This window comes from Photinus pyralis, unplaced genomic scaffold (genome assembly GCF_008802855.1).
Source record: "Photinus pyralis isolate 1611_PpyrPB1 unplaced genomic scaffold, Ppyr1.3 Ppyr1.4_LG4, whole genome shotgun sequence".
NCBI lineage: Eukaryota > Metazoa > Arthropoda > Insecta > Coleoptera > Lampyridae > Photinus > Photinus pyralis.
Window position 1 is genome coordinate 45232028 of NW_022170511.1, and position 26857 is coordinate 45258884.

Here is a 26857-nt window from a genome sequence, read left to right on the forward strand (position 1 = left end):
AAACTGGTAAAAAATGGAAAAAAACGGAGCCAAGGAAAAACATTTCCTTGCCTTGTTTCCAATTTAGAGGTTTTACTGATTATGTAATTAAACTCAATGAAATTTGAAAAATATCCCATAAATTAACAAACCAGATTATTTTCTATTGGAAATTTGTGATATATGTCTGTAAAATGAATCTACGAATTGCCTTTATTTTTAAGCTGCAAGCACAGCAGCGTGCTAGAAATCAGAAGCGAAAAATAAGTAGGTATATTATAGGAATCTAGACATTATATAATATATATTACTATTTTCAATCATATAATAAAGAAGCGCTGCCAATTTTAAAAGTTGATTAATTCCTCTTTAATACATTTCACTAACAAACAACATCGGAACTTTTTAGCGCATTTTTGAAAAAAATACGCTATTATATTCGTCATTGCTGGCAGGCCGGCTGTCCGCGTTAGATCTCCACAACTACAATAGCTAGAGACTTCAAATTTTCACTAAAAGCTTTCTGCTATAGTGTAGATGTGCAGGCACTACTCTATTTTGAGTTAGATTACTTGTGAAATCGATAATTGAAGAAAATAATTTCGATATGGGTTTCGGAGGTGCTATAATTTTACCGTTAGATATAGCGCTACCAATATAAAAACTTATTATTTACTTTGTGATTTGTTTTACAAAATGAAGACGTACCGTCAATTGAAATTAAATAAAATTAATTATTTAACGCAGCCAAAATGACTCGTGAGATCGATAATTTTAAACTTCGCTAATAAAATACTGACCTGCATTACCAAAAATGCGCTTTAATCATGCATATGCTGATTTACAACTTGTTTGTAAACACTTACCTACCGCAAACTTTAAGCAAAGCCATATTCTGTTGTACGAATTCAGTCAAAACCCAACGGTTGCGAATTGCTGTGCAATGGAATACAGACTGTCGAGTGGAATCCAACAATATGAAAGAATAAGAAACACGAAAATAGAATTTGAAATTTCAATTTTATTTTAATGAAAAACGGAATGCCGCTCTACAGCTATCATCATACACCGCGTATGACTTGGCAAACCCTTATCACCTTTAATTTACAATATCCCTAAACAAAGTCATAAAATTTGCGTATCATATTTATGTAGGTCGACGTGATTAGGCATCCAAATTTAATTAGCAGTTTAAGGACGTCGAATTTGCTGCTAAACACGCGGGGAGGGTCGAAAGTAATAATACGTTAAAAGAGTGGTAGGTTGGTAAGGTTAATATGCATGTATTTTCCTGTGGAGCAGATGAAAAGTTGGAGAAGTTCGCTTTCGTTTTTCTTTAGAAATTCTTGTCCTTTTCGGTATTCAAATGATGCGTATCTCCGTGTTGAACTTTCAAAGTAATCTCGTTCGGTATTAAAACGGTTTTGGTAACATACCAGTAGTATTCTTTGTGTCGCAGTTGTGATTGTCACGCTTCATGTCAACGTAAGTAAACAGCTTGCAAATTTTGCTGTCCGGTTTAATTGGTTTTCGTTGTCAATTCGTATGAAACCATTCACATTAACAGAAATACATTTTTGTCTTGAGATTGTGTCGATCAAGTGCAGTCAGCAGTGAACAGAATGAGTGCTTGAATCGATCACACTCCTAAAGAAAGTATGGCCTACGGAGGGCACTAAAATTATACTCACCGCTTTTGAAATGGCCAGCGTAACTCAGAAACGAAAGTTGACTAAAATTCTCACAATTATTTATGTATGACAGGAATTTGGCAGCTTAACAGTTAGGAGCCACTTCTGCCGTTTCGAACTACTTCTAGAATCTAGTGGAACGGTACTAGAGTCCTGGAATTTTTTGCCGTAGGCAAGGAAGGAAGGTGTGCCAGACGGCATATTTACTCTATGCAGACGGCCATCAAATTTCGCTGTCTAAAAGGCCCCCCTCCTCTCTCTCGGCGAATTATTTCCTGAGATGATATTTTTGAAAGTGAAACGTGCACAACTTTTACATAAGACAACAATTGGTCTCAGATTTTGCATACGCATGCCTTTAGTGGTGCCAAGTTAAACATATTCTACCCTTCATGCGATTGAGACGTCTGCAAGAAATATATCAATTGGTGATGTTAAAACAAAAGCTATTTCGGTTAAAAAGATGCGCTTTATCTGCACAAGAATTGTGCACAATTTATACTTGTTTCTGATTACATAGTAAATGATCATTACTAACGTAATTTCTATAGCAATATTTTACCAATGAAGCTTGCTCTGATATTTTTTCCTGTGTTTAGGGCCAAGAATTGAGATAATCAAGGCTGAATGGCAAGTTTTTTGGGAATATTAATTTACACTATTTGGGATATGTAATGTAGTCCAAAATAATTTTCACATGGAGCAATACATCAATAAAATTAATTCACACGTTTGCTAGTATAGGTACCTACTCTTCAAAATGACGTTTCCGAATGAGTGAATTTATGTACTACTATAATTTTTGAACAAATTCCTAACACTTATGTATTGAACTTCCCATTCCAAAATAGGGGGAACGAAATTCAAGATTACTTCGTTTTTGATTTACGACAGAATAATAAAGAGAAACCGTCAACGTGACCATAAAAATCTCGGTAAAATTAATTGAAAGCAAGAGTGTGCACTTGAAGCGTAACAATAAAAAGTGTCGCTGTCATTGACCTGCCGAAATTCGGGAAATAATAAAATAAAATTCGAGATGGAGAAGAAGGAAAAAAGAAGCGAGCGGAGAACGAGCAAATAAAACCAGTATTTGCGTTAATTGCATTAAGGTGATAAGTTCTGCTGAAACGAACGTTAAAACCACATCCATCCTTCGCTCAAAGTTACAATGATAATAATAATAAGGGTGGTGGTCGTATGAGTGTGCGGAATATTCAGCATAATGTATTTGTCTGAAATTGTGTTTTGCTTTGGGTATGAATAATAATCGTGGAATGGGAACACGTGCGGTTGATGTGAAAATGTATGAAATATTCCTTTGAACGTCTGTGTGTGCACGACGTTAGGACGCTCCACGGGTAATGAATTAAAAATGGTTCGTTGGCACATAATTCCATCATGGCCGTGGAAACGTGTCAGATTTGTGAGGCTAATTTAGTATTTCATTGTAACTGGTCTATAGTATTGATACTGCTAACTGGCAGATATAGTAAATGCAATTAAACTCCCCATTCAAGTAACTAAATTTTATGGTATAGAATTATGATACGGTAATGCTAATGAGTACATGTTTCATGTCACATATCAAAGCATAAAACGTGAGGGATATAAAATAGCTCTTTTTTTAATGTCCTGCTAAAATGCCCAATAATACCTACTATTAATATTGTATTTAACATCTTAAATACAATACAACGATTTCAAACAGCAATGGTTGTTTCAACTGTATTTCCGTTACCAACCCTGTATAACTAGCATAATTAACTTTTATAGGCCAATCTACGGGTTACTATCTTGAAAACAGGCTATAATTATATCGGTATGCAAAATTCGTCCATCATCTTATACCTACCTACCTACTAAACTAGCTGGTATCCGTAGAAACGTTTGTACTTGATCATTTTTACCTTGCACACGATGTTGAATGTTCAGTAAATCATCTTTTCTTAAAAAAAATAATGTAGCGGGTATATTGTGTGTACGTAATTAGCGAATTTTCACAAAAGTGTGCTGTCAATAACGCATTAAATAATGGTCTGTGATTAATCGTTTCGGCTAACTTTGCATTGTAGGTTTTGTGTTGAATTCACAAGTAAAAAACGCTTTCCACGTAGATTATTGGCATAGACGTTTGTATACCGATGGAGACTCAAACGCGTCTCTTATATAATTTGCTGAGATTAATCCTTTAAATGCAACTGCTTCCCAGCGGTACTTTCTTTCTAGTAATTCAAGAGTCATGTGTATTGTGTACCCAACAAATAGCAATACCTATATGTAGGGGCGGTCTTGGAAATATTATTGTACCTACAATAAATATATGCACCATTTAACACAGAAAGACATAATTTACATTTAAGAGTACACGAAATTGAAAACAGTAATTTAACTAACTACGTTTTCCTTTGTGCTGGTTATTATGAATAAAATCGGATTAGGTACATTTAGCCTGCTTATGTTATGCTTATGCTTGTAGTTTTTGTACTAATCTTTTGTCAATATATCATATAATTAACTAAAGTTAATTGAAACGTTAAAACAAAGAAAGGTGCCCGCTATAATTAAGTAAGTATTATTGGAAGGAAATACACTATGAAAGTTTATAGTGGTTTGGTTTCATTGAATTTCTGTCTCAACTCCGTAATGAAGACGTTGCAATGCATTCCTTTACGGAGTTCAAGTGTAAAGCCAGTTAATTATTGGCTTGCCCCTACACGAATATATCTCTTACAAGCTTCTACATACATAACTGCTCTATCTATAGAAACCTCACAAAATCAAAAGATATACTTGGCATGCATTCGCCTAGAAAAGTGGCTAACGGATCTGTTATTTCAAGCCTTCAGTCCATACAAGACACATTTCTTGTACTTTTACCGACAATGGCGGGACGGCCCATAAATAATTTTCTTTTTCATTAAATCTCCTGGGCGTACCTACTGTTAGAAAACTTCCAGTAGGTACCTACCATCATTTCAGTTGGTACATAAAGTTACCGCGAAAGATTTTGCGTGGCTCTTTATTACCTTATCAGTGGCAGGTTTTTCAATGGGTGAGTCAACCTGACACTAATATGTTTCAGGTTGGGTCAGAATTCTCTAGACATGTCTAATGCTTTCAAATTTTCTTCAAGCTTTAGCACCCCCCAAAATTTATAAGCTAGGCCCATATGTTTGTCAGAACACTATTAGCGCAATTTTCTTGAATGTAAATAATGTATGAAAATATTTAAGTTATTCTATTTTGAATTTCCTTGTCTTTTTTATTACAAAAAATAACATATTGAAAAATAGATTGAAAAATAATTGATTTTAAAACATAATGGAAAAAGCGATGTAAGGTAGTATTGGATATCAGTACGACTAGGCAGGTATTTATTACTATCCAAGCAATATCGTATTATTTAGGTAAATGCAATAGTACCTATAGTATGTAAGCGATAAAGGCTGCAGAAATCAGGTACGTATCTTACTCTATAGTCTATATACCAACACATTCATAAACTGTGAATATATTTCACCAACCAAGTGAATTTAATTGAATATTTTGAGAAATGCGAAAAATGCGGCCCTGAGGCGCTACTGGACAACCACGGCCAATTCGCTACGAAACCCGGTTTACCGCAGACCAACTCCCCACGCCACGGTCTGATTCGCCGCGAGAAACTGTTGAAAAACAATTATGTGTTTTAGGACGAGTTGTACAAAGGCTGGTTAAACCTCGTTTGGAATTAACCAGTGGATCAAGGTATAAGATTGGTTGAAGTTTGACGTTTTGCCTATATTAGAGATTGCTGCCAGTTTCGCTAGGAGGTCTAAAACAATCCCAATTAAAATAAAATTTTTGTGCATGTTCTTAGATATAGCTAGAACAAAGGCTTTAAAACTTCAAATTACATTCATCAGGTAATTAATGACATGTATGTCTTAGTGTCTCGTGGATTTGGTTATTGAAATAGAGGTTTTTATACCATTTTCGTACTCTTCTCTAAAGAATGTAGAAAATTGTTTTATATTGTTTTTGTCGTCTATTGGTATACTTCAGAAAAAATCCATTTCATAGGTACTACTCGCTAAAACTTGTACTAAATTAGATCTAAGTATAGCCATGAACTTACACTATGGTATAGCATAGTTGATACTAACAATATGTTTTGTTTCAGAAGGATACCTTGCATGCGGACTTCACCATTCACAAGTAAGTAACGATAATTTTTGTAGCGACGAATACAAATGCGACACTTGCTCTACAAATGACTATTTCATTTCAAGCAACATTAATATACATTTCACGTAACAATACAAGCGAAAGCTAACATTTTAAGTTAATATAGCGCATTTTACACTTGGTAAAGAGAAACGTTGTATAAATGCAAAAATGACACAAATGCAGAAATGTGGAAGGTAAATCAAATTTAATTTGCAAATTCATCGAATGAAACTTCATTAGCTCTGCTATACATACAATAGGTAATACATGGTGGAGTAGGGGGCAGGTCTATGATTTAGATTTTTAACTACCCATCTTCGGCTAAATAAAAACGAAAAAGTATAGAAAGATCTCTGGAAAGATCATAAAGGAATAATTTTGAAAAGTACATAAAAAGGCCCGGAAAAAATTGAATGAAAAGGGTAAACATTTTTTTTATTTTGAATGCCGCATAAACACTTAACTTTATATAGAAGTTCCTAAAAAGTCCGAGTTTTATATTATACCGTGTATTTCCATTGCGGACGGCTATTGCATATAAATGTAAAAATCAATAATTGGGTGAAAAATTCTGCAAACTTATTTTTGTTCCGTATACCGATATTTCGACACGTTCCATCTTGTACAACTGTAATATATATGTTCAGAAAAAGAGGTCGCTAATTTACTCTGTCTGCCTGCCGCTTTTGGTCTCTTCCGGTATGCTTTGGCAATAACGCAACTCGCCGCCGCCGTAGTATAAACGAAATGGGGTAATTATCTGAATCCTATACGGCATCGATTGCAATAAATGTAAGTGTATACGGACCCAGAATAGCACCGCGGTTGTGCGCGAACTGTATGAATTTTAATATTGTGTGCTTTATACAAATATTACACCAACTCCTGCATAATTAAGCGGTTTTGTTTTCATTTCGGTTACACTGTTTACAAAGACGCAATAACTGTTTAAATCTGTAACGACGTCTGCTATATTTTATGATCCACGGTGTGCTACAAGCTTAAATGGGATGGGGTTAATATTTATATGTTGGACACTGTTGAATATGTCGTGTCACACTTAATTGATATATTATGATTGGTAAAAGGGGGCAATTGTCAGGCACTAAAAATGTCTAAGAATGTTAGAAGGGCGTCATTCTTGATTTCCATATGCAAAATAAACCCTTTTTTTCACTACTAGCGTCTGATGACATGATTATTAACCTTTTTTCCACTTGTAAAGTAGGCTTTCTCGGCATTTGTTCAAAGTGTTACTCTCAAGAAGTACTAAAGGGTAATGGGTAGTAATAGGATTAACTTTTACTTTTCTTAAATTAAGAGCGTAGTCCATCTCAACATATTGGCTCACTGGATTAAAATCCGACGTTTTTCCAAGGCGCAGCGGAAAGTAGAAGAAAAAGGTGATATATAAATCTATTTTAACGAGAATATACATTTTAAAGATTTTTATACGTATGTATAAGTTGGAAAGTGAATGAATAAGATGAAACGAAAGCTTCTATTTCACGTTGAAAGCCTGATAGAATTAGGGAAAGTAAGATTGGTAGACTGCACTCGAGGGACATCCCGTTGCTCTTGCCTCTCTCGAGTTGAAAACTTACTATAAAACTAGACAAATTTATCATCGAAAAGTTTATTATATGAAAAACGCCCAGGATTACATTTGGCTTACAACGCGCACATTTTTATGAGATGTCACTTTTAATTTATATTTTATGGAAATCCGTTTCAAGCATTCAGCTAGCAAAAAATTTCAAATCTTGCTAACCCGATGTAAAAATGTTAAATGACATGGTAATCCTCTGTTTCTTTCGTGTCAAACCAAACTTCACAAAACTGCGTCGACGTCTTGTCTGTAATTCACAATTATGTTTTGAACATACCTCACCTAATGTCCACTGAGTAGGTACTGAGTTTCACTTGCAAAATTCAAGATTTTGAAACGTGACAGCAAGAAGAGGTACCTACGCTAAATTTTCAGATGAAGAAGTACTAGCTGTTGCCTCCATGTGCACGAGTTGTAGATATAGGTACACTTTACAAACACAACGGAAGAAATCGCTCATTTTTGTAGTTACTTTTGTCGCAGTGACTGCTACCCCGTGCCCACGGAACTATAGTCCTCCAACTCTCGTTCCGTGCGCACGGAACAGCAGTTGATATATTAACTCCCCGTGCTGTTAATCTGAGTTATGTGATTAAATACGAAGTTTCGCATATTGGGCACTCTAATTATTTTTTCATAAGATACGTATAAAATTAACTTTACATCAAATTAACATTATTTATTGAGAATACATTATTATTATAAGAAACTTTACAGAGTTAAACCAAATCGAAATAAATAAAAAATGAAAAATAAAATTCAGTTGTTGGATGGACCTGATGCTTTACGCCTTTTTCTTTTTGTACCAATGACTGTTAACTCTGAACCCTTCGGTCTTCCACATTTAACCATTTTTGGAGGTATTTGTATTTCACGTAACACTGGAATAAACAATCTTAAAAAAATACAATATAGTAATAATTGTGTTTACCATATTTCTTGCTAGTTCCTATATTATCATGTTTGTTGCTGATGTTCGATTCTAAAATTTTTCCCACTCCATCTGAAATTTCTAGATTTTTTGATATCGTTTCTTCTGCTACTATTTCTGCTTCCCCTTTGCTGTCATTTTTCTGGAATACATAGTACTCGTAGTTGCGTTTATTACCATCCAAAACACTTCCTGTTACTGGTAGCATTTCTCTTTCTATCAATTCTACTTGTTTTGCGAGTTGTAAATCTTCTGGTTCTGATATAATCTCTGCTTCTAATATTTCTGTTCCTTCTGGTAATATTTCTGCTTCATGTCTTAGTACTTCCGAGTCAATTTCTTGAGATGGACAGTTGTGCGTATTATCACCCAATAAACTAATTGGTATTTCTTCTTCTGTTAATACAGTACCTGACGTTTCTGATTCTCCTGGCAGTTCTAAATCTAATGATATATCTGCCGCCTCTGTTAATATTTTGGAGTTAGTTCCGTGTAATTCGTAGTGGTTATCGTCCAAAACACATATTTCCGTATTATTTGATGAATTGTGATCATTACTTTTCTCATCAATCACTTCAACAATTAAAACTTTTTTCTTGCTTTGATAAAAAGACTTTAACAGTTTCATTTGATCCATAATTTCTCGGTATCTTTTATTCCCATATTGTGATATAGTAACAGCTAAGGAATTGCATAATTTGGAAGCCTCTCTAAATTTCTGGTGCTGATTTAAAACTGGCTTGCTTATGGTATGTTCAGTTAGTAGTTCATGGTTTGAATCATAAATGGGTAGGTCTTTCATAGTTGCTCGATGGTTTTCAAGGTAATACTTCACAAGCCATCTTTCATTTACCAACAATTCATCATATAATTCAGCATTGGAATGTCTTCTAACTGCTAAAATATGACGACAAGGTAACTTCATTTGGTTTCGAAAGCGACAAGAACAGTTGTCAACTGTAACACTTATTAATCCTTCTCTGTCTGAGTTGTAACTAAAAGTTTGATCATTTTCCTTCTTTATTTTTATAATTGTTGTAGGCAAAGATTTAAACTGCTTTTCAAGATGCGACCACGCAAATGCTGTTATCAATTTCATATATCGGTATTCGGTGGAAGAAGTTTGATAGTGAGTAACGGGGGTTTTGTACAGCAAAAGTTGGGCACTATGATCCCGGTCTATTCTCAAGGACTGTAACACTGTTTTGAAATCGGTATAAAATTGGCATAATGAACTATGTCTGTCAACACCCGATTTAATTTTTTGATTGATGCTCTCCAAACGATTCGTAGTGCTATTATTTAGAGTAAAACATGAACTCTTTAAACCTTCTACCCATTCATTTTTTATGTTATGCCAGTTTTCATCATAATACTTTAAAACATTTTTAACATCAAGTTTCTGTAATTCCTCGTAGTTAATATTATATTCTTTAAGAGTTGCCGAGTAAGCTATTTTTTGTATTACTTGAAGACACTTTTCTCTCGTTTCTTTTTTTATGGCCATCCTTTCAATAGTAATCTCCCTTCTAAATGTCCGAAGTGTATGAAAAAGACAAAGTAAAACGTCTGCGTGTGGAAATTCGTTCTTAAAAATATTTCTCTCTGTCATGTCTTTATCGGTTAATATTGTCACTGTCTTAACCCATGCCTCATTCTTGTATTTAAACGTTTTATATTCTTTTATTTCTTGCTCCAACTGTTCCAATGTTGCAAATAACGCACCCTCCTTCATTTTATTATTGAAACAATATCGTGCTTCTAACCCAAAACAACCTAACCTATCTTAAATCACAGCTGATGTCTGAGCATAGTACGCACGGGGTGCTAGAATACCCACTGCTGCTCCGTGCGCACGGAGCAAGAGTTAGAGGACTATAGTTCCATGCGCACGGGGTAGCAGTCACTGCGTATTTTTGTTGTCATTCCTGTTAAAACGTAAATTGTGCCTCCTAAAGCTTTATTTTTCTTCGATTTCCCTTCAAAGCGTCACGAAACGGCACTAATGTGACACAAGAGGAAAGCCTTATTATAAGAAGCCTTTAAAATTGAAGTGGACATCTTTATTTGAAACATCTTTCAAATTAACTCCCTTTCGAACCGAATTCTTTATACACAAAGAAACGAACGATACGGAGAGGTATTTAAGCTAATCCTTGTTATTCAGTCTCTCGATATTTAAATATTGCACAATAAGGTGAATGGCGCGCTTTGATCTTTTATACATGGGCGAACTGAAGTTTCCCGAGACCCACAAAGAAGGGCCACCGGCAATGTAATTTTAGTCGTAACCGAAAACGAATTGCGGAATGGTAAACAATTTCGTGTTTTAATGAAAATGTCTTAAGTTGATATCGCGCCCATGTTTTCTAAATAAATCCTTTTTGTAAGTTAGTAAGGGAAGAAACATTCCCTCAGGCACTTACATCTATTTTACGGCACAAAGAAATGGAGACGAGATACATACGAGATGGTCGTTATAAAAATGCGTCTCGAATACCCCGTGAGAGGTTTGTGTGTGCATTCATGCATTTCCTGAGGGATTATCCGTATAGAAACAGAACTTCGCTAGCGACGTTGGTCTCGTCGTTTTCCACTACTACCTGATTTTTCTGCCAAACTTTATGCTACTACTTCCCTTTATGGCATTCAATCGAGCCAGAAACATCCCCTAACCCTTTTTTTATGGTATTCCACATCACCTCGGGTGAAAGTTTCACGAAACGCTCGCGTACCTAATGATTTAATGTTCTGCGGAAACTACTAATTGAAATACTCTTGATTAACGAATTGTGCCTACCTTCCTTTAACCCTTGAACAATAACTGGAAACCTGTCGTATTTTGCATAATATCTAAACGAAGCTCCGAATTCGTAGTTAAAGCTCTCGACTCGAGATTTCGAGATCTTTGGCTTGAATCCCTGCTCTCAGGAATATAAGATGCGGTAGTCATTTCGGCTACTATAAAATAATTTAAAAGAACTTTACGAGGTCGGGCTTCTCACTTATCCCCATTGGCCATAGAACCGAAAGAATTGGAATGGTAAAGTTATTCGCGGTTTTTAATATTGGCTGCGGTCGAACTTTCACTTCAAGGGCTTCATTTTAATGTTTTTATAACAACACTAATCGCCATTCTGGTAGCACTATCTTTGTCACTTCTCATTTCACTTTAGCAGTTGGTTTCATGCAAGATATTTGCAAGGCCTGAAGCATGCCAATTATAATCTTCTAAGTTAACTACATATTTCAGGGCCCATCAGGGGGTTCTTTCTTTCAAAATTGAAAAAAATTACTACATGTCACCGTGCTACATGTAAAACAAAATTAGTATACTTAGTAGAAAACGAGAAGACAATCGCAGGATTGGCGATAGATCATTTAATGTAATGTACTAATGTAATGATCACGAAAACGAAAATATTTGGCGTACGATTAAAGCTACAACCCATGCAATCGAGCTGTGCTGTGAATTTTCTAAAACACAATGTTTATCCGAAGTACAATTTTATTTTTAGACGGGGCGGTGGTTGGAGGGTAGGTTATAAATCATTTTAAAATATTCCATCAAAGAAACAGAAATATTTGGTGCACCATAAAGTAACAACCTATCGAAGATTGTAAAATTGTATGGACTGTGTGACGCGAGGGGGGAGGTATTTCAAGGGCGAATGTTACGGAGCAATAGAGAATTTTTGGGGCCGAATAATTCTTGTGCGAATATCTTTAAGGCGCGTTTTTTCGGAGCGAATACTCCAATGGTATATTTTTATTTTGTTTTTTTGGACAGGTGGGGAAATGCATTACGCACACTCCGGATAGAAGTCCGGAGTAGTGTGGGACTCTCCCATTATCTGGGTATACCCACTAAAACCCCACCTGAGGCTTCGGCATCTATGGCCATTAGCCTTTATACTTATACTAAGGTACTATGTATAATATCACAGTTTCTGAACACACAAAACAAGACAGGCGTGATTACATTTACTTATTTACTACACAAATATACATAAAGACAAAAATTTAAAAATATCACAGATGGTTTGCAATGCCAATTTGTTGGATGAACGCGAGAGTATTTTTACATTGCTCTTCATTTTTGAAGTTATTTTCCCATATCGGGTTTATATTAAATATCACACGTACATTCATATACTGCGGACAAATAGAAATAATGTGATGTGGTGTTAAATTAACACCACATTGTTCGCATAATGGCCGTTCTTCACCTGCCAACAAATACCCCTGAGTGAGAGCAGTATGCCCCAGACGGAGTCTGTACAGCCTGATCAAGTTCAAACGTCTAACGTCGATATAGAATAGCGGATCCAGACTAGGTTTGATCCTTTTCAAAGCCGTATCAGACTCCGACCACTGCTCACTCCACCGCTCATAGATTTTACTTTTCACAAGTCCACGCCGTGCAGTAGATGACATACTCGTGAAGTCAATATTCTCCAAATGGAGGTGGTTTAATACCTCTCTAGCCCTAACACCTAACGATCTACATCTGTATAGACGAGCAATGGTAGTCGCATCAGTAAGGGATCTAAAATTTGGATGTTTATCATCTAACCTTACTTTTATATAGTAGTTTGCAACAATCTGTTTCCGGCGAAGAGCTAGAGGGGGAATATTTGCCTCGACGTAGAGCGATGGAACTGGACTTGTTGGATATGCTCCCAAAGAATATCGAATAGCCAGGTTCTGAATCTTATCAAGTTCCCCAAGCAAAGCATTATTGCCACACGTAGAGTACGCTGCACATCCATAATCCATCCTTGATAGGATGAGGGCCTTATACATATCCAGTAGGGTCTGAGGGCGAGCTCCCCACCTATGATGAGCGAGAACTCTCATGATGTTCAGCGATTTTCTACATGTAGCAGTAACATTATTTAAATGCTTTGACCACCGTAATTCCCTGTCAAAGGTAAGCCCGAGAAACTTGACTTCCTGAACAACACTGATTACACGATCATTCATTAGTAGCACAGGATCATAGTGCGGTCTACGGAGTCGGCAAAAGTGGACAACCTTTGTCTTTTCCTCCGACAGCACAAACCCGACCGCATTGGCGTTACTACAGATTTTGTTTATGGCCACTTGTAGACTTCGAGTTATTGCACCGACCGTCTTAACAGAACAACAAACCATTAAATCATCAACATACAAACATTTATCAATCATCCCCTCAACACCTTTAGCTATTTCGTTTATGGCGATGCCAAACAGGGAACAGCTAAATGTTGACCCCTGCGGTACACCATTTTCTAAAACATACTCTTTTGAGTGGATGTCACCGATTCTTACAACAAACTTTCTGTTCTCTAGAAAGGATTGTATAAATTTTGGTAACTTCCCTCGAAGATTGTATTTATACATATTCTGCAATATTCCATATCACCAAGTCATGTCGTAAGCGCCCTTTATATCAAAGAAAACCGCAAGCAGGTGTTCACCACTGTCAAATGCACTCAGAATTCTATCGGTCAATTTGACCAAATGGTCAGCCGTTGCCCGTCCCTTCCGAAAACCCGTTTGATAAGGTACGTATATATTATTATCTTCAAGAAATGTTTGCAGCCGCACATTAACCATTTTCTCTAGCAGTTTTCCCAAGCAAGACGTTAAACTAATTGGGCGATAACTTTGTGCCAGCAACGGATCTTTTCCAGGTTTCGGTATAGGAATGACAACGGCCTGTTTCCATTCCGAGGGGTAAGTATGTTCATTCCAACAAATATTAAAGAAATCTAATACTTTGTTGCATTTCAGGAGTACAGTGATGAAACATCTGGTTGTGGATTTCGTCTTCTCCCGGTGAACATGACTTGGTGTTACGGATAGCGATATTCAACTCTTCTAAGGTAAACGGAGTATTATAATTTAAGTTTTCGTTAGTATCCAAAATAATAGGAATGGATTCTTTATGTTGTTTAGTGTGAAGAAATGTATCCGCATAATTTTTGGAGCTACTAACTTGGTAAAATTGGGTTGCTATGATATCCGATATATCCTCTGGTTTATTTGTGATTTGTCCCTCTGAATCTCGCAAGAAGGCCAGACTATTGCAACCAATTTTACCTGATACGGCTCCAACCTTTTTCCACACTTCCTTGCTAGTAGTGTCCGGTGTAATCGTGGACACGTATTGATTCCAGGAGCTCCTCTGTGCTTCCAGTATTTTTCGGCGACACTCCGAACGACGTTTCTTAAAAATTATTAAATTGTCCAACGTAGGATTACGTATAAATCTATATAAGGCTTGATTTTTTAATGATATTTTTTCTTTTATTTCAGACGACCACCACGGAACCATTTTTGTTTTATTGCCAGGTTTGGATTTTGGAATACTGGCGTTCGCAGCGTCTAATATAGCAGATGTAAGAGTTTTTAAACTTAAGCTATCTAGGGCTGGAGGGACGAGCTTACTTGCAAAAAGTTCCCAATCTGCTTGTGGGATCTTAAATCTAGCCACTGATCTTATCGAAGTTTAATTGTACACTCCTCGTATTTCGTATGAACCAGAATTCGAGAGTTGCGTCCTACCAATGGCGTTTCGGGTTTTGTGCAGGTGATTCTTGTGAATGCGAAGGTATACCATTGAAGTACTTTCGGGAGTGATATACCCTTTGTTGAATAAAATACTGATCGTTGACGAGAAAAATGCGTTCGCTTCAAACAGTGTGCTTCTTTCCGTAAACATCAGTTCCAGCTCTCAAGTACCAGGATCCGTTTTTAGCGCAACTGTCTGATCATCTGTCCGTCGTTCCTCGGTTGCTCAGTTTCTAGGCCTTGTGTCAATTTAGAGTTTTGGTTATATGAAAGTTTATGCATTCCAGATATGCAACTATTAAAAAATTAAAATCGATCGCGTTCTTTCCAAAAACCGGTCAAAATCCTTTAAAAGCAATTAAAATGCGACTTGAATTTCGAACAATGATGTGAAAGTACGCAAATATCAGATTGTATCAATTAATCTTTCAACCTCAACGCACATATGTCATTTGCTGAACTTACCTAAATAAAGGGGAATATAGTGCTGTTGATAAAACTGGCCGCGCACACTTCCACACGCGAATTATAATTTCAAATTTAAATTACAATTTATCCACGTTCAATTTAAAAAAAAAAACTCATGTCATTATTATTATTATTGTATATATACGCGAAATATCTACGTTACGCCTTAAAAATTGATATTTCAGGGAAGAGGCACAAAAGACGCAAAAATGAAGGAAAGTTTTTCTCTCCGTTTTTTTAAAATGGTTTTCTTTATATAAAAACGAGTTTTGATATACCTATGAAACTTGATGCCAATTTCATATTAACGTTTCTCTCTTCTATCTTTTCGTATCCAGAATACGAAATCAAATTAAAAGTTTTTTTCTCTCCGACACGATTTTATATTGATGTGCACAATAAGGCTTCACGTTGAATGCGGAAAGTGTAATGGAGTCGTCATTAATTCTTTACATTTATTCATTTATATTATCTGCGATTTTATGTGTGTTACGGCGAAAGAATTGTGATTTTTACATTTCGAGAAAGCGAAATTCGCCCCGGTTGCTGCAAGCAGATGAAAAATAATTAGTAGTCGAATGTATGAAGTAAATACGACTAGAGGTGTCTGAACCTGAGCATAAAGAACGTAAAATTTTAATTTACATAACAACATCACGTATAATTACTTAAGCCTAGTAAACCATCTGGAACTGTCTGCTTCTCTCTTTAGCTCTTCTTTTAATTAACAATATACAAATCAGCAACAACGCCAATAAAACAATAACCAGGCCCACCAACGTATACATTGCATGTCGATATCCCGAACCTACAACTGTTACCAATTTAGACCACCTTGGTGCATTACGAGCAGTTACCGTAAAAGTTTTGCAACTCCTTTGGCGACAACATGTCCTCTTGGTGTATCTCAAGCAGTTTGGGTAATAGCTGATTCCAAAACGTAACTCTTTGCGTAAGAGCGAAGTTTTCGTCACCATTAGGTTTGCTTTGTTCAATACTCAGATGGTCAATAAACCGTTCGTTGGAATTGTACCTCTTCCACGGATTGATTTGGTTCCCAGGTGTAGGATTCCTATAATGAATCGTTAGGTTGGGTCCGAGGTTGGGTCCCACTACTGCAATTAGTACCCGAAAGTAACGAAGTTCTTCCAAAGCTGCTTGACGTGCTGACTGAAGCGAAATTCTTTACTATTTAACCGCCTACGCGTAAGCTGGTTGAGCAACCATGGGCTAAACAAGAGCAGCAAGTCGGAGGTGATAGGTGCATCTACGGTTGGGTTTCGTTAATAGACGACTTGTCGAGGTCAAACTTACCGGTGGCGTTTAGAATGAAACCGGGATTTTCTAAGTCGTAGACGTAGATAGGCTGCGTGTAGGACTTCTGTAGATGTTGTAGCTGCAGGAAGTGCGGCGCTTCAATTTTAGATTCGTATTCAAGATTTTTTAGCTGTTGAAGTAGAAGTTTTACGTTTCGGTCGCTCGAAGTAATGTATCTCCATTTTATCGCCTCCAAAATTTGAGGGTAGTTTTTACCTTTCAGATGGTAACGTTTGGTAATTTCGGGAATTTTTGAGAGCTCCATGTACTGTTCCAGTTGCATGTAACCTTGTCCGGCAGATTGGGCCCATTGAACTGAAAAAGAGCGCGAATATTGAAAGGGCCTTTTCATTTTCATGTTAGCCATCATACCGTATTGAATGTCGACGATAGGCCGTGTTATTCCTGTTAATATAGGAACTTGTTTGAAAGTGCCATTTCTGAAGGCATGCTCCGGATGGGTAGGAAGATATCGGTCGTTTTCGTGAAGAAAAGTATCAATCACTGGAAGCAGCATACTGGTCACATTTCCGGACTGAAAGATGAAGTGGATTTGTAATAAATAATTTGGACTGGGATTGTTCGGAACACCGCAAGAGGAAAAGGGACAACGAAGAATTTAAATACAAATCAATGAGCGGGCATCTATCCGACTCGTAAATATTTTCAGTGAAAAATTAGATCAGAAAATGTAGACCGCATCATTCTCTGTGCTTAATATGTGGAACGACCGTTACATCTCTCTGCGTAATTGAGATTAATTGTTATTAGACTGTATTTTCAAATTAACGTATTTGCAACGCTCACATACGTGTATTATACAATTGAATCTAAAACAAAATGGAGGAATTTTCATATACTTTCCGCTCGACACACAGACTCTCCACTATCAACACACACGTTGTGGTTTATGCTCAACACTGCAGTTTGGGATTTTTCCAATTTCTGCATTTGTTCTTTCCCTTCGGTTATGGGGTATATCATATTACAGGTTTCTATTGAAAGGGTGGGTAAGGAATGGTGAGAGTTGATCTTGTAGTATTTATTTGCTGGCGCTGATGCAATTTCATTACAATGTATAATGTCTTGTGGAAAATGATGTTTATCATGCGTAAATAAAAGCTCAGGGTTGTAGGCACTAGGTTCTTATTAACTTCTTGTTCCCTTCCAAGAACTGTAAAACACCAACGGAATCCACAAATTGTAATTTGTAAAAATGATCGGCGTCAAACATAATTCTAGCACTTGTCCAATTTAAATTCGCTTCCGAAGTAAATATTTACACAAATTCCGTAACAAAATAAAAACTTACGACCTAAATGGAAATAAACTTCAATTAGACCCTTTACAATTTCGTTTTTAATGTCAAAAAATGAAGAAAAAAACGGAGATAAGTGAAAAACTGAGAGAATAAAATTACCTACCTCGCAATACTCCTCGTAAGCTTTTAAAATGTCCTGAGTGCTTTTCGATCGTAGGCACTGCAACATGCTGTGATAATAATTGTTTAAGCATCCTAGAATTTGGGCAATTTTCCACGATGCCGATTTGGCGTCCTTCGTTAGATGCCACGGCGAAAGTGCCGAACCTGATGACAGGATCGCACGCTGGAAGTATCCTGCAGAAAATAAAACACATATTCAGAGTGTTCGGTGTTGCCCATTTTCATTATAATGATTTTTTCAGTTTTGTTTCCTTTTTTATGTGCAGAGATTTACGCTCCGTCGAGCGTTACCCTTAATGTAAAAAGGTAATAAACGATCCTCATGTACTTTTTGCTACGTAGTTTTATTTTTACGCATTTAGGGAAGAAGTAAACGTAATGCTAATTGCAAGCTTGTTTCATTTTTAATAAAGTAGGGAAATGCTCAGAAACACGTATATATTGAACCCTATTCATAATAACATTACCTAACAATCCTTTAAGTTTACGTAAATATCAACAAATAGTACGAAATAGTTATTTACATATGAGTATGGTAAATCAAGGTTTACGTTAACGAGTGAGATGTTTACTGCCGAAGCGTAGCTGAGGCAGGAATTTCGAGACGAGTAACGTTAACTGATTTTACCCAAAATCGTCATGAAACCAGAGTTGGACTGGGTCACTGGGTCACTGGGTCAACTGGGTCACTAAATTAAACTGGGTCACTGGGTCGCTGGGTCACGTCATACTCTTTTCAGTTAGACCCAGTGACCCAGTTTGACCCAGTGACCCAATTTGACCCAGTTTGACCCTCGGTTTGACCCAGTGACCCAGTTTGACCCAGTGACCCAGTTTGACCCAGCGACGCAATTTCACCCGGGGACCCAATTCGACCCAGTCACCTAGTTTGATTGAATAACGCAGATAAGTCAGTGCCCTCGGTTCAAGTGTACAGATTATGCAATAAATGAAATGCTGGTTTGTTGAAAATAATACTCGATTGCTTGACAACTGCCATTTCTGTGATGTTTGCTTTAATACTGCCGTAAAAAACTTTCCATGTTCCGAATTGTATTAGAATAATGTTATTTCTTTGCTTCAGGGCTTACCAGTTTGCTTACAGGTGTTCATTCACATTTAATTTTTTCTACTAGTTAGCTTAATCCAAATAAATCTTTTCTGCAAATACTTTCATTGAATACTTGACTACAAACTATAAACAAATGCATTTGATTTTTTTAGGTATTAGTTCTCTTGAATGAAATTGGGCTACGTGCTTGTTGCCGAATATTATTGAGGAAGTTTTTTTTAAAATTAAAAGTTACTTGAAATTGTTTTGGATGATACCTAACAATAATTTAATTACTGGGCCACCGGGTCAAGACGGGTCACTGAGTAAAGCTCGGTCACGATGGGTCACTGGGTCAAACTGGGTCACCGGGTTAAGCTGGGTCACCGGGTCAGACTGGGTCACCGGGTCAAGCTGGGTCACCGGGTCAAGCTGGGTCACTGGGTCAAACTGGGTCAAGCTGGGTCACCGGGTCAAGCTGGGTCACCGGGTCAAACTGGGTCACCGGGTCAACTGGGTCACCGGGTCACTGGGTCAGTAAACTAACTGGGTCACCGGGTCACTGGGTCACTCTATGCTTGACCTAGTCCAACTCTGCATGAAACCTTCATTTTCATGCCTACTTTATGTCAGGAAAGTGTTAGTTTCCATGACGGAGGCAGACCAGTCTACTTTTCCTGCCGCCTGTCACTTTACCGGCCGCACTTGTCACTTTACCTGCCGCACCTGTCACATTGCAACGTTTATAATGACTCCTGTCATCACTGACAGATTGACATTAATCAAAAGTTCTATATAAAAATTGAAATTTTATGTTAAAGACGATTTCGGGTAAAATTTAATACAAAACTCGTCAGTAAAATGACATTACTTGACTCGGAAATTAAAGTACTCGGCCCCAAAGAGGCCTTGTACTTCAATATTTCCTCGCCAGTAACGTGTCATTTTCCTGACTTTTATGTAAATAACTATAACATACAAATAATGTAAAACATTTTATTTCATACTGCTCTATTTCTATTAAAATACCATTTTGATTAGAATGTTGTAGGTACACATTAAAATAAAAGCAAAAGTCGATCACTTGATTTGTTTGATCTGACAGTAGTTTGACAAATATCAATATCAATCAATCAATCAAATATCACGTTTAGATGGATGTCAGTTGCGGTTGCTAGGCAAAATTTCCAGTCTGGTAAAAATTTTCAGTCTGGTAAAATACGATTTACCAGACTCAAATCAGTCTGGGAAAGCGGCGATTACCAGATAGTATGAAATAAAAATTATTACCTCTCATAACTTGACAGTTTATTGGAAAATGGGAAACGTAAGAAATATTTGAGGTAAAATTTTAGCCAGTAAACTCACTTCAATAGGGAATATGCATGTGGTTTAAATTGACATGATTCTTTCTCCCGCGAATATTTATTGTCCTGGTATTACACTTAAACCATTACTTTCTTATTTAGTTTGTTTTTAATTGCAAAAAATGTTAATTCAAAAATGCAAAATAAGCGAAGGAAATTCAAATTTGCGAAACGCATCACTATTGGACGAATGAAAGTGACCTCAAATGCCACGCGATCGCATTTATTGTATCAATATTCATAAATACGTCCAGTCAAACTACGGTTTTGGGCATCGCAGATTATTGAAAAAGATGCGGGTTTTATTTTTCCAATTTTCCGTCTTTACATGAAAAAGATTGAAAACTAATACGGTGGATTGGTGTAAAAAAAAATTTTCTACAAAAAACTCTCACTGGCCTCCCTGACAACACCAGCAGATTAAATTCACTCCCTAATCCTTTTTGTAAGCAAATCCTGGGTTGGTCCTCCTCGTGCTCCGAATTTATCTTTAATAACCCTCGTGTGTGGATCTGTCGAGTATCTCTCACGAAAGGGAAATTTAATGGCGCCCTTATAAAATAATTTGACGACCATTTCCCGATAGCAACAATCATAGTAGATTTCAGGACAGGTTAAGCGATGCTTTCTGGAATACTCCCCATACCTGTACGTACAGGTACACATATAGGTATAGTGTTTCTTATTCATCGTTTCATACACTCTTTAGCGTTGGTTGAATTGTAAAGTTTGTCCATATAGTAAGTATATACATATCGTATTAGAACTTACCCGCGGTCCTTGACGAAATCAGATGTAAAGCAACACTTGCGGCACCGGCCGAATATCCAAAAATTGTGACCTTATCTGGATCTCCTCCAAAATGCTTAATATTTTCACGCACCCATACCATGGACATGTACTGATCGAGAAGCCCCATATTTCCTCTCACTTGAGACGACTCCAGACACAAGAAACCGAACACGTTAAGCCTATAATTAACGGTGACTACCACTACGTCCTCAATTGCCAGATCCTGTCCGGAAATTGGCGTACGGCCACCTTTGGCGAACTCATATCCATCAAAGAAAATAACGACCGGCAGCGGATATCTCGCCGTCTAAAGTGAAACGTTTAGGTAGGTAATTAGCTCGAGAAAGCTCCCAAAAATCGCACCTCTGGCGTCCATATATTGAGATATAAACAATTCTCGCTCTCATTAATTCCATCACGTAGCGGCAATTGCGGGCACGAAGGACCAAAAGTTAATGCTTGATAAGTAGAATTCCATCCATCATGTGGTTGTGGAGCCGTAAAACGTAATTTACCAAGCGGGGGCGTCGCGTAGGGCACACCAAGATAAGCATCTGCAATTCCACCCGAATCGGCGTACACTTTAATCTAAATTTCGTTTTAAGCGAAGGCTCTATAATTTTAATTGCGATACTTACGCCGACAAGGGGGCCCTGAGGTATACGGACGACGGGCCTACTCTCTTGCAGTGCAACCACAATTGACGCCCAAAAGACAATAATTATACAATCAAAGCACATTTTTCTGGTAGCAGCATCCGTATTGAAAACGGCGAGTGACTAACATGAATAGTAGCCGCATAGGTCGTAGGTATATCCGGCTTGTGGCACGCTCTTTGTTTTATATCCGGTCGATGTATTTATTTTGGACCAATTGTAGGTAATTATTTACATATCTATAGCTATGAACGTTAAAACCGAAAGCGGTGTTCACTAAATAAGGTTTATTCGACCGAAGAAGACCCGCGCGAAATTTATTTTTATTTAAACGTAAAAATCGCCTCCCTCATAATTCCAACCCACTAGATAGATCGACCTTTTGTATTAAAATCAACCCTTTTACTACAATTTTACGCTTTCAAGTCAGATACACGAACAAGGAACCGAGACAAACCCCATTAGTGCCAACTACGATAGTCATCAACAACAATTAGTGTTTGTTAAGAAGGGGGTGTTGTTTATCGTACGGAAAATGTACGTGATAAAAAATAAGCTCGTAAAATGGTTACGCGATTATAATTAAGGATTAGCATAAACTTTAAAAAAAGGTCGCAGTGTATAAAGCTTTTTTATTTTTTTGTTTTCGAGCTCTAAATTTTAAATGCGAACTCACCGGATTACGTCCTTTATAATTAATATCGCCTTAACAATAGTAATTTGTTACATCATAAGCGAAAGATGCTAACCGAATCTTCATCTACTGTTTAAGATTAAATCATTACTTTAGTTTTCGTGAAATTAAGAACTAACTTAGTGGTAAATGAAAATATTGGAACATCAAAATATGATCAGAATACGACATGTTGGTGGCGTTACCTTAACTCTAATAAACTAAAAACAATAAACACGCTTAGTTCATAATAAAATTAAATAAGATACAATTGGTATAAACAACAAACAAGTTAAATTTGCAGAATTCTGAGCTGATCTCAAATAGGATTTTAAATTTAGTAAAATTCATTTAATTACGTTTTTAGCCGTGAACACTGTCAAAACCATTCATTCCTGATTCTGAAACCTTGTACATTCCTAAGACGTTTGACTATTAATACTATTATTTTCCAGGCAACTCTTCAAAATTGAATAATTTGTTATTTTAGCCAAAACTCAAAGAAAACTATAGTGTATAGTGTTATTGTTATAGTCTATAACGCGTCCATTTTCTCCAGTTTTCATGTAGTCATTGAATAAAAAATTATAGTCTTTTAATCAATCTAAATGGATGTTTGCTTATAGATAAGTTAAACATGATCCATCAAAGAAATAAAAATATTTGGTGTGTCATAAACGTCACAAAATTGAAAATTGCTGCGCACTTGTATATTTTCTAAAAGATTACATAATTTGAAATCAGAATTGGGTTTTGTTTTTAGAATACAATTTAAGGGTTGCTTATAGACGATTTAAACATAATCTATCAAGGAAATAAAAATATTCCGTGTACCTACCCGGAAAGGTACAACCCCTGCAATTGGCGATTGCTATACATGTAAGTGGATAATTTTTCAAAAGATAAAATTGGAGTTTCAAAGCTTAATAAATTTTATTCATTTTTTGCATATATTTGAATCAGAATGAAGTCAGTATACCTAATAAGGGTGTGCATTCTTTTGTCTCCTTTTCCTCGTTTTCCTACTTTTTGGTACATATCGTTAAAATTACTAATGAAGGTTTTGGAAGTGACGCGGAATGAATCAATTGAACGACTATCCATCAAAATTTTCTCTGTTGAAAATAAATGGGTTTTGAGCGTTTGAACTAATAACAAGCGTTCAATAAATCTCAAACGTTAAGAAGTGGATACGTAAGGTAGACGTAATTTATCAATTAAGAAGAATGCGGAATTTTACGAATTGATTAATATAGGGCCACCGTGTGAAAAATTGTTTTGACGATTCGGTTTGTGAATCAATTCGTTTCAGAAGGCAGGGTGCAGATTAATACCGTTCCAATGTATCTAACATCGTAACTTATCTACGCACCCTCCTATTATTTTTCCACTCCAAAGTTTATTTACTCTCTCATAAATTCCTATCATATCTCCAACAATAACAACGTTATCGTCATTTATTCAAAGAAAAGCAACGAAACCGCCACCTACTACAAAATGCTAATTTTCTCCTCTGTTCTCTGTTGATTATTTCACTCACAAAACTTTACTATGGTCGTTGTGCGGCTTGGTATGACTCTCTTGCGAGTAATGCTTTATGATGTTCTTATTCATAAACATCAGAATAGGGACGTTAATTTAAGTAAAACGAGACCTTTTTTCTCTCCCTTCGCAACTTACTTCCAAGCTTGCGTTTTAATTTAGGTCGACGTTCCTTCCTTTTTGAGAATCGAATCTACGACTTGTGCCTATCCTACAAATTCCGATCACGAATTCTATCAGGAGGAATCTCGATTCCGGGAGTTTAGTTAGTGTATCACTCATATTGACTCCTTATTGAGTTGAGATTTTTCCTGCAATAGGTGATTTGTAACCAATCGGGGGATGAGACGATTTATCCCATTAAAAAAGCTTCGTAATCGAAAGTCTCTTAATTTATAGCAAGTAGCTGCGCTCTAAGTGGAAAGTTCGCTGACGTAAATATATGCTAGGCAAGGATAATATGGAAATTCCCTCTTTTAGGATAATTGCATTTAAATAAAAATATATTTAAATTCGTTTTTAAAAATTTAACTGATATTCGCTGAGGGACTGACCGTTTTCGTCCTTTTACACGCTTTTTCGCTCAAGTCATTACCATTTCTGCGTTATCGGTTCGTAATAGTACTTTTCTCGTTCTCTCAAGTACGATACTTAATTGGAAAACTTGATAAACGTTTTACGTACCAAATTGCGACATTTTGCGTGTTGTTCGAAGTAGTCTGTAAATGTCAACAACCTGAATGAGCTACAGTGTGATATGATTAAAAAAATTGCGCCGTATTTTCTCTTTTGAAGACGGTAACCTAGTTTTCCCAATTCCATCATTAACTTCCTAGCGGGAGCTAGCTGGGTATTGCCATCGCCGTTTGGTTAATATTTCATCAGATGTCGACGTTTTAGAGTTTACACTATTTTAAGCAACTTTTAAAGAATTTTTTTCCCGTCTGTATGTAGAGGTAAGTATATGTGTGAGAGAGGGTGTGTGTGTGTATACATGTAGGTACAAATACATGCGTTGGAAATTTTCCGAGATAAAGGCTGGACGGATTTTGTTCAACTTTGAGATAATGTCTGTTAGGCATACGGAAACGAAACATAACGGGTGGGATTTTTGAAAAAAATGCCGCAACGGCATCGAACTTTACAAATAGCAACCTAGAATGTTTTTTAAGTTATTCGAAAGACCTTATTTTCCTGTGTACAACCTACAAAAAATGTGCCAGGTTTTATTACAACAAAATGGAGAAAAAAAGTTGTCAAAGTTAAAAAACAATAGTTATTTCTTATACAAGGGAAAAAAGTATTAGATTTTAGCTCGAGAGCCAAACCGAGAGCTAAAATCTAACATTTTTCACTAGTTTTTTCTGTGACGGGGAAAACGATATATTCAAGTCGTATCGATTTATAGAAATTTGAAGTTTTAAACTGCACATAGGCTGTTGTGCTTATTCTCGCGACAATACGAACTGCGTTGATAAGGAAACCTTTACTCAAATATCTGTCAATTCAGTTTTGACATTTTATTTAAACATTTCAAACTTAATGATTGTTTAATAGTTGAAATAAATTGAAATAAAAGACTAAGGATGGAGGGTTACATACATAAAACATAGGTACGCTTGTTGGGACCCAATTAGGCTTCTCAATATGCCTATGTTTCATTTTATTACTTAAATACAAGTACACGTTGAGTAATGTATGTAGAATGTTTGTATTTTAATGTTGATAGCGTTTTAGGTAAAAAATATTCATTTAAAGTTGTCAATTTCAAATTCATGCCAAAACGTTCAGTTAGCCAATCATCGCGCGCTGACGTCTACAGGGTAAATTTTAATTATTGCGGTTACTATCAATACATACGAATTCGCCTTTTCCAGGTTTTGATAAGTAATATGGAACAAGTAAATATAAATCTTGTTTTGTACCATTTTGTGTGCCGAAAACTAAGGTTTAAATAAAACGATGGTTTAAAGCTGCTCGATGAGAGAATCCTCCGAAAAGTACAACTGTATTTTTTTGTTTAAAGGATCATTTTAATGTAAGTATTTTGTTTAATTCGTTTATTTATTATTTGCATCATCGTAAGCCTTCTTTAAAACATCCTGCAGTGTGTTTAATTGCAATATTAAAAAGTGCGCATTTTTAAAAAGTTGCTATGGACAAGAACGTCATATACAGAAATGACTGATTTCGGTACTTCAAACATGACAAAGCTGCAACGATTACTTACCAAATATCAAAGCGCAAAATTTCAAATTTTGAGAGCTATTAGGGTCTTAAAATACATCAACAACAAAAAATAGCGTAAAGTATGCGTGGATAACTGGTCTGTAAAACACTTGTCGTATTTGATAAGCATACCGGCTGCGCCCGCGCCGTCGGCGTCGGTTGTGAAGGAAATATCGCACGTTTTAAAGACCTTCATATATCTACTTATGCATACTATTATGAACCCATAATCCATGATTTTAAGTAACACGTGTTTCAACTACCTTTTTAAAGTTTCTAATGGTCGAATAAAGCGAAAACATGGAAATCCGCACGTCAAATTTTCCCTAATGACGTCA

At 36.4% G+C, this 26857-nt stretch overlaps 3 protein-coding genes across 6 annotated transcripts in view; 1 reads left to right on the top strand and 2 right to left on the bottom strand.

Annotated features, from left to right (window-relative positions):
* The window catches only part of LOC116168307 (insulin-like growth factor-binding protein complex acid labile subunit), an 85614-nt gene that overhangs the window by 16455 nt on the left and 42302 nt on the right, over positions 1–26857 (top strand). For 2 of the 3 annotated variants that reach the window (XM_031484051.1, XM_031484053.1), the window contains exon 2: positions 5836–5870. The gene's annotated coding sequence lies outside the window, so the exon portion shown is untranslated. The remainder of the gene's footprint in view (positions 1–5835; positions 5871–26857) is intronic. The other variant, XM_031484052.1, reaches the window with a different exon arrangement.
* LOC116168305 lies at positions 8156–10334 on the bottom strand. The gene is made up of 2 exons (XM_031484047.1): positions 8423–10334; positions 8156–8372 (listed from the first exon to the last, which is right to left on the bottom strand). The coding sequence occupies exons 1-2, from the start codon at positions 10155–10157 to the stop codon at positions 8251–8253; spliced, it is 1857 nt and encodes a 618-aa protein (XP_031339907.1). The 5' UTR covers positions 10158–10334; the 3' UTR covers positions 8156–8250.
* LOC116168306 (liver carboxylesterase 4-like) lies at positions 15931–25515 on the bottom strand. Of its 2 annotated transcripts, none has more exons than XM_031484050.1 (9): positions 22058–25515; positions 21783–22007; positions 21399–21726; positions 18190–18383; positions 17138–17300; positions 16763–17080; positions 16577–16715; positions 16306–16520; positions 15931–16256 (listed from the first exon to the last, which is right to left on the bottom strand). In XM_031484050.1, exons 1-9 carry the CDS (start codon positions 22157–22159, stop codon positions 16123–16125), a joined length of 1818 nt encoding a protein of 605 aa, XP_031339910.1. In that variant the 5' UTR covers positions 22160–25515; the 3' UTR covers positions 15931–16122. The 2 variants fall into 2 exon arrangements, with proteins under 2 accessions (XP_031339910.1, XP_031339908.1); XM_031484048.1 differs by having other exon boundaries at positions 15933–16262.

What these genes read in the sequence shown, in the direction of transcription:
- LOC116168306 (XM_031484048.1), bottom strand. Translation starts at nt 22,159, where the DNA reads ATGTGCTTTGATTGTATAATTATTGTCTTTTGGGCGTCAATTGTGGTT. An exon ending in CTTACGAGGAGTATTGCGAG is followed by an intron (nt 17,301 to 18,189) that starts GTAGGTAATTTT and finishes TTCATCTTTCAG; the next exon opens with TCCGGAAATGTGACCAGTAT. An exon ending in TATCGTCGACATTCAATACG is followed by an intron (nt 17,081 to 17,137) that starts GTATGATGGCTA and finishes GCTCTTTTTCAG; the next exon opens with TTCAATGGGCCCAATCTGCC.
- LOC116168305 (XM_031484047.1), bottom strand. Translation starts at nt 10,157, where the DNA reads ATGAAGGAGGGTGCGTTATTTGCAACATTGGAACAGTTGGAGCAAGAA. An exon ending in AGGAACTAGCAAGAAATATG is followed by an intron (nt 8,373 to 8,422) that starts GTAAACACAATT and finishes TGTTTATTCCAG; the next exon opens with TGTTACGTGAAATACAAATA.